The sequence below is a fragment of the Somniosus microcephalus genome, chromosome 13 (genome assembly GCF_052327205.1).
Source record: "Somniosus microcephalus isolate GS21.2 chromosome 13, FLI_Smic_1.0, whole genome shotgun sequence".
NCBI lineage: Eukaryota > Metazoa > Chordata > Chondrichthyes > Squaliformes > Somniosidae > Somniosus > Somniosus microcephalus.
The window spans coordinates 191,773,123-191,780,444 of NC_140999.1; the positions used below are offsets into that span (position 1 = coordinate 191,773,123).

The window sequence follows — 7,322 nt, forward strand, 5'->3', positions numbered from 1 at the left end:
CTCTCTCTCTCTCTCTGTGTAGCACCCCGCTCTCTCTCTCTCTCTCTCTCTGTGTAGCGCCCTGCTCGCCCAGAAGGAGGCCATTCAGCCCGTCAAGCCTGTGCCGGCTCTCTGCAAGAGCACTTCAGCTTGTCCCACTCCCTGCCCTTTCCCCGTAGCCCTGCAATTTTTTTTTCCTTCAGGTACTTATCCAATTCTCTTTTGAAAGCCACGATTGAGTCTGCCTCCACCACCCTCTCAGGCAGTGCATTCCAGATCCTAACCACTCGCTGCGTAAAAAAGTTTTTCCTCATGTCGCCTTTGGTTCTTTTGCCAATCACCTTAAATCTGTGTCCTCTGATTCTCGACCCTTCCACCAATGGGAACAGTTTCTCTCTATCTACTCTGTCCAGACCCCTCATGATTTTGAACACCTCCATCAAATCTCCTCTCAACCTCTGCTGTAAGGAGAACAACCCCAGCTTCTCCAGTCTATCTCAAGTGGAATATAAATGCCGGCACGGACTGGTTGAGCCAAATGGCTTGTTTCTGTGCTGCATATTCTATGTAATGCTTAGGACCCTTCAGATTCCTCACACCTCGAGGTTCCTACACCTTCCTTATATCCTGACATCCTTGCCTCGCGTTAGCGCTCTCACCTCCAGTCAGAAGGTCACATCCCACTCCAGAGACTTGAGCACATAATCCAGGCTGACACGTCCAGTGCAGTACTGAGGGAGTGCTGCACTGTTGGAGGTGCCGTCTTTCATTAAACCAAGACCCATCTGCTCTCTCGGGTGGGCGTAAAAGATCCCATGGCCACTGACATGAATCAGTCATTCATGAAAGAAAGACTTATGAAGTAATACTGAGCGGCCTGCGGGTGGCGCTGTCCAGGGAGAGTATAAATACTCGTGCACGGGCCCAGCTTGCGCAGGACATTCTTAACAGGAACTAGTGAAGGACACAACTAGATCTCCATGTTGTAAAACAGTTGATTAAAGCTTTGTTTAACGCTTAGACCAAGTGCCTAGTAGTTTTCTTATGTCAGCCACTATTCGAAGAAGAGCAGGGGAGTTCTCCTCGGTGTCCTGGGGCCAATATTTATCCCTCAATCAACATCACTAAAACAGATTATCTGGTCATTATCACATTACTGTTTGTGGGAGCTTGCTGTGCGCAAATTGTCTGCTGGGTTTCCTACATTATAACAGTGACTACACTTCAAAAATAATTTATTGGCTGTAAAGCGCTTTGGGACGTCCTGAGGTGGTGAAAGGTGCTGGAGAAATGCGAGTCCAGTCTGGACCTGTTGGGCCGAATGGCCTGTTTTTTTGCTGTAAGTTCTTTTCTTATTATCTATTGCTACACATTATGCGCTGACTCCCTGCTGCTCCCTCGCAATCTGCGGTCCATCCAGCTCCTCGCACACAGTAAATTGAGTGCAAAGGCTTCTGTGGGCGGCTGCGAACTTCACAGGGAAGGGAATGTTATTTGAAATGTGGGAAAGATTTCCTGCGAAATAGATGAGCGGGGAGCAAAGGTCGTGAGTAAAGGGAATTCAGCGGCCTCTCTCGCCACGGGAGAGCTGATATTTCACCACGTTTGCAGCATTTAACGAGTGCGGACTGCAGAATTAGTCAGTGACAGCTTTCACCAGCCAGACTAACAGGCTAAACATTTGGAGCATTCCTCCTTGTAAAGTATTCATTGCAGCTGTGTCTAAATCTTGACCATTGAGAATCTGCCTGTTGCGATGCTTCAAATCTTCCCCGTCGTTGGCGCTCGTGTCTCACGTTGGAGTCTTGCTCCGAGCTGCTTCTTATTTTAGTCATTCAAGGGATGTGGGCGTCGCTGGCAAGGCCGGCATTTATTGCCCATCCCTAGCGGCCCTTGAGAAAGTAGGAACTTGCATTTCTATAGCGCCTTTCACGGCCTCAGGATGTCCCAAAACGCTTTGCAACCAATGAAGTACTTTTTGAAGTGTGGATGACCAAAAACTTGTACTTAGTGGTAGGCTTTAAGGAGGAGAGACAGGTAGAGAGGCGGAGAGGTTTAGGGAGGGAATTCCAGAGCTCAGGGCCCAGGCAACTGAAGGCACGGCCGCCAATGGTGGAGCGATTAAAATCAGGGATGCTCAAGAGGCCAGAATTGGAGGAGCGCAGAGATCTGGGAGGGTTATGGGTCTGGAGGAGGTTACAGAGATAGGGAGGGGACGAGGGCCATGGAGGGATTTGAAAACAAGGATGAGCATTTTAAAATCAAGGTGTTGCCGGACCGGGAGCCAAGGTAGGTCAGCGAGCACATCTGGCAACTTGTGGGCTAGCACCAGAAAAATAATCATGAAAGTTGCCCAAAATTGGGCAGACGGGGCCTCAGTTTAACGTCTCATCCAAAAAACGGCACCTCCAACAATGCAGCACTCCCTCAGTAATGTCACTGGGAGCGTCAGCCGAGGTTTTGTGTTCAAGTGAGCCGCCTTCTTGAACCGCTGCAGTCCGTGTGGTGAAGGTACTCCCACAGTGCTGTCAGGGAGGGAGTTCCAGGATTTTGACCCAGCGACAATGACGGAACGGCCGATATATTTCCAAGTCAGGATGGTGTGCGACTTGGGGAGGAACTTGGCGGCGGTGGTGTTCCCCAAGCACCTGCTGCCCTCGTCCTCCTGGGCGTTGGAGGTCGCGGGTTTGGCTTTGCTGTGTCGTGTCTCCTGGCTACGAGCATTTAGAGGCAGCACTGAGGCGCGTCTCTTCACCTGTGCTCACAGGAGGTGGGCAGTATTAGCAAGGCGGACACCTAATTACCCTGAGAAGGGTTGAGGTGGATCTATTTCTTGAGCTGCTGCAGTCCTGCTGGCAATGCTGCTGCCGCAGTGGTATTTATACCCGAGACACCACTCCAGAGGGTATTGGCAGTCCACTACGTAGGCTGGGATTCGAGTCATATGTAGGCCAGACTGAGTAGGGTAGGGACGATGGGTTCCCTTCCTTAAAGGGCATTAGTGAACCAGATGTACAACAATTTTGGGCAACTTTCATGATTATTTTTCTGGTGCCAGCCCACAAGTTACCAGATGTGCTCGCTGACCTACCTTGGCTCCCGGTCCGGCATCACCTTGATTTTAAAATGCTCATCCGGCGTTCAAATCCCTCCATGGCCCTCGTCCCCTCCCTATCTCTGTAACCTCCTCCAGCCCTACAACCCTCCCAGATCTCTGCGCTTCTCCAATTCTGGCCTCTTGAGAATCCCCGATTTCCATCGCTCCACCATTGGTGGCCATGCCTTCAGCTGCCTGGACCCTAAGCTCTGGAATTCCCTCCCTAAACCTCTCTGCCTCTCTACCTCACTCTCCTTAAAACCTACCGCTTAGTCCAAGCTTTTGGTCATCGACACTTCAAAAGTACTTCATAGAGCCATAACGGCACAGAAGGAGGCCATTTGGCCCATCGAGTCCGTGCCGGCTCTCTGTAGAGCAATCCAGTCAGTCCCATTCCCCCTGCTCTATCCCCGTAACCCTGCAAGTTTATTTCCCTCAAGTGCCTATCCAGTCTCCCCTTGAAAACATGGAGTGTCTCCGCTTCCACCACTTCCGTCGGCAGCGAGTTCCAGGTCCTCACCACTCGCTGCGTAAAAAAGTTTTTCCTCACATCCCCCCTGTATCTCGTGCCCAAAACCTTAAATCTGTGTCCCCTAGTCCTTGTACCATCAACTAATGGGAACAGCCTTTCTCCGTCTAGCTTATCCAATCCCGTCATAATCTTGTACACCTCTATCAAATCACCCCTCAACCTCCTTTGCTCTAATGAAAATAAATCCAGCTTCTCCAGCCTGTCCTTGTAGCTAAGATCCCCCATCCCCGGAACCATTCTAGTGAATCTCCTCTGCACCCTCTCAAAGAGCCGTCACATCCTTCCTAAAGTGTGGGTTGCAAAGCGTTTTGGGATGTCCTGAGGTTGTGAAAGGCGCTATAGAAATGCAAGTCTTTTCTTTCCTTCTTTCTCAAGGGTAACTAGAGATGGGCAATAAATGACGGCCTCGCCAGCGACGGCCACGTCCCGTAAATGACTAAAATGAAGAGCTACCCTGAGCAAGACTCCTAATATCTCCTCATGTGGCTTGGTGTCAACCTGTTGTCTGATTTACGCTCCTGTGAAGCGCCCTGGGGATGTTTTGCGACGTTAAGGACGCTGTACAGAAGCAGGCTGTTGCTCCTAAAACGTGCAGAAATTGACTCATGAACATGTCCGGCTCTTGTTCAGCCGGCGCTGCTGTCTTTATTCCGTTGTGAAATGCTCCGGTGTCTCGTTCTGCCGCTGATCCTTTCCCTCTCTCACCCTGCAGGCTGGTGGTTTGATGCCTGCGGGCTGTCCAACTTGAACGGGATGTACTACACGGCTGGCAACAACATCCGGAAGCTCAACGGCATCAAGTGGCATTACTTCAGGGGCCCCAGTTACTCGCTACGGGCGACCACCATGATGATCAGGCCCTTGGACTTCTGACGCCAGCCAGCGGCAGCAGCCGGTGCTCGGCGGGGAGCTCGGACCAGCGGCGACGCAAGACTTCTTTTTCTTTCCGGGGGGAGGGGTGTAGAGAAACTGGCCCTGGCGAGGGCCAAAGTCAAGTGAATGAAGAGCTTGGGTATTGTTGTATCAAAGAGGAGGCTGAAAGGGGAATTTTTTGCTGTAAGGAATTTACATGGGTTGGCCAAAAGTTATGAGGGTTAAAAGATTTTCAAAATTAACTCCAGAGGATCCCCTGCTGTGGAACTAATTCAATTCAGAAGCTTCAGAACTTCTTCTGAAAGAAAGCGAAAAGCAAGGACTGTTAATGACTAGTCTGAATACTAATGGACATGTTATTTCTTTTAAATACATTAAGCAGTGTAAATGTATACGAGATATTAGCAACAGATGCATCCCTTTTTAATTTAAAATGTCAACTATGATTCGGATCAGCAAATGGAAATACTAGAAGTAATAGTGGGCTCCTATTAGCTCAGACTCCCAGCACAGTCACCATCACAAACACTTTATTCAAGAATTTTTGAAACGTTCGCAAGTAATAAATCTGCCCCTTGCGAGATCAACTCCACCCACCTGTTTCTCACCATTGCCCCTCAGCCCTTTCTCTCTCTCTCTCTCTCTCTCTCTCCAGAATCGCCATCGGTTAAATTCAGCGATCTCACGGGGCCTCGCAGGAATGCTGTGCTTGAAGGGAGCGTGGGTTACAACACGCTAACCCCGATTCTAGGAACAGGAGGAGGCCGTTCAGCCCCTCAAGCCTGTTCTACCATTCAATCAGATTATGGCCAATGGGGACCTCAACTCAATCTACTTGTTCCTTATCCCTTAATGTCCTCATTTAACAATAATCTTATCAATCTCAGTTTTGAAATTTTCAACTGACCCCCCAGCCTCAACAGCTTTTTGGGGGAGAGAGTTCCAGATTTCCACCACCCTTTGTGTGAAGAAGTGCTTCCTGACTTCACCCCTGAACGGCCTGGCTCTAATTTTAAGGTTAAGCCCCCTTGTTCTGGACTCCCCCCCACCAGAGGAAATAGTTTCTCTCTCTACGCTATCAAATCTATTCGGCCCATCGAGTCTGTCGAAGAGCAATCCAGTCAGTCCCACTCTCCCGCTCTTTCCCCATATCACGGCAATTTTTTCTCCTTCAAGTATTTATCCAATTCCCTTTTGAAGGCCACTATTGAATCTGTCTCCACCGCCCGATCAGGCAGCGCATTCCAAATCCTAACCACTCGCTGCATAAAAAAGTTTTCCCTCATGTCACCTCTGGTTCTTTTCCCAATCACCTTAAATCTGTGGCCTCTGGTTATCGGCCCTTCAGTCATTGGAAACAGTTTCTTTTTATTTACTCTGTCTAAACCCTTCAAGATTTTAAACACCTCGATCAAATCCCCTCTTAGCCTGCTCTGCTCCAAGGAGAACAACCCCAGCTTCTCTAATCATAGAAACATAGAAAAATAGGAGCAGGAGTCGGCCATTCGGCCCTTCGAGCCTGCTCCGCCATTCAATATGATCATGGCTGATCCTCTATCTCAATACCATATTCCCGCTCTCTCCCCATACTCCTTGATGCCTTTTGTGTCTAGACTGTAATCCCACATCCCTGGAACCAATCTGAACAGTTACTGATGATCCTGAATTGAATATCAACTCTGGTTGTATTTCCTGTTGATTAATTTAGATTGGACGGACAGATGAAGAAAAAGGAGGATGAAGGGCTATGGGAACAGGGCGGGTAAATGTGTTTAGGACTATTTCTTCACGTGGAGGGTAAATGCTGGCATGGACTGGATGGGCTGAATGGCCTGTTGTAACCTCTGTATGAAGCCCTGACCGTTAGCTCTGATGTCAGTGAGTTGTGTTCTTGCACAGGCGCTAAAAGAAAATGGAGGAAAGAAATTTTAAGGGCCTGAAAATCCACGAGCACTGACCCTGCCGACGGTCACGGAGTCAATGGGAGGTCACCGAAGTAGGATGGAGCCTCACAGGGCCCATCTCCTCTGCACCAAGCTACCAGGAAATGCGTTACTTGCCCAGACCCCTTCCCCAGACCCCTTCCCCAGGGACCCCATGTTGTTCCCCACTTACCCCCATGCATAAAAGTGCCAATCCAGAATTTTATCAAATATTTTTCCTTATGTTTACATTTCCAGTCCTCTTGCCTGAACCCCCACTCAGAGGCCGGGGGGGAGGTGGGGGGAGCCCAGGAAGGGGGGAACCCACATGTCAGCCGTGGCTCAGTGGGCGGCACACTCTCACCTCCAGGTCAGAAGGTGGTGGGTTCAAGCCCCACTCCAGAGGCTTGAGCACTACATCTAGGCCCACACTCCCAGTGCAGTACTGAGGGAGCGCCGCATTGTCGGAGGGGCAGTACTGAGGGAGCGCCGCATTGTCGGAGGGGCAGTACTGAGGGAGCGCCGCATTGTCAGAGGGGCAGTACTGAGGGAGCGCCGCATTGTCGGAGGGGCAGTACTGAGGGAGCGCCGCATTGTCGGAGGGGCAGTACTGAGGGAGCGCCGCATTGTCGGAGGGGCAGTACTGAGGGAGCGCCGCACTGTCAGAGGGGCAGTACTGAGGGAGCGCCGCACTGTCGGAGGGGCAGTACTGAGGGAGAGCCGCACTGTCGGATGGGCAGTACTGAGGGAAAGCCGGACTGTCGGAGGGGCAGTACTGAGGGAAAGCCGGACTGTCGGAGGGGCAGTACTGAGGGAGCGCCGCACTGTCGGAGGGGCAGTACTGAGGGAGTGCTGCACTGTCGGAGGGGCAGTACTGAGGGAGCGCCGCACTGTCGGAGGGGCAGTACTGAGGGAGCGC

The 7,322-nt window shown here is 50.8% G+C and overlaps 1 protein-coding gene across 1 annotated transcript in view; it reads left to right on the plus strand.

Annotated features, from left to right (window-relative positions):
* Nucleotides 1-6,949, plus strand: part of angpt4 (angiopoietin 4) — a 133,859-nt gene extending 126,910 nt beyond the window's left edge. Inside the window, exon 9 of the mRNA XM_086005870.1 lies at nucleotides 4,321-6,949. Coding sequence (XP_085861996.1) covers nucleotides 4,321-4,481 — 161 coding nt within the window. The 3' untranslated portion in view covers nucleotides 4,482-6,949. The remainder of the gene's footprint in view (nucleotides 1-4,320) is intronic.
* Nucleotides 6,950-7,322: the final 373 nt, after the last annotated feature.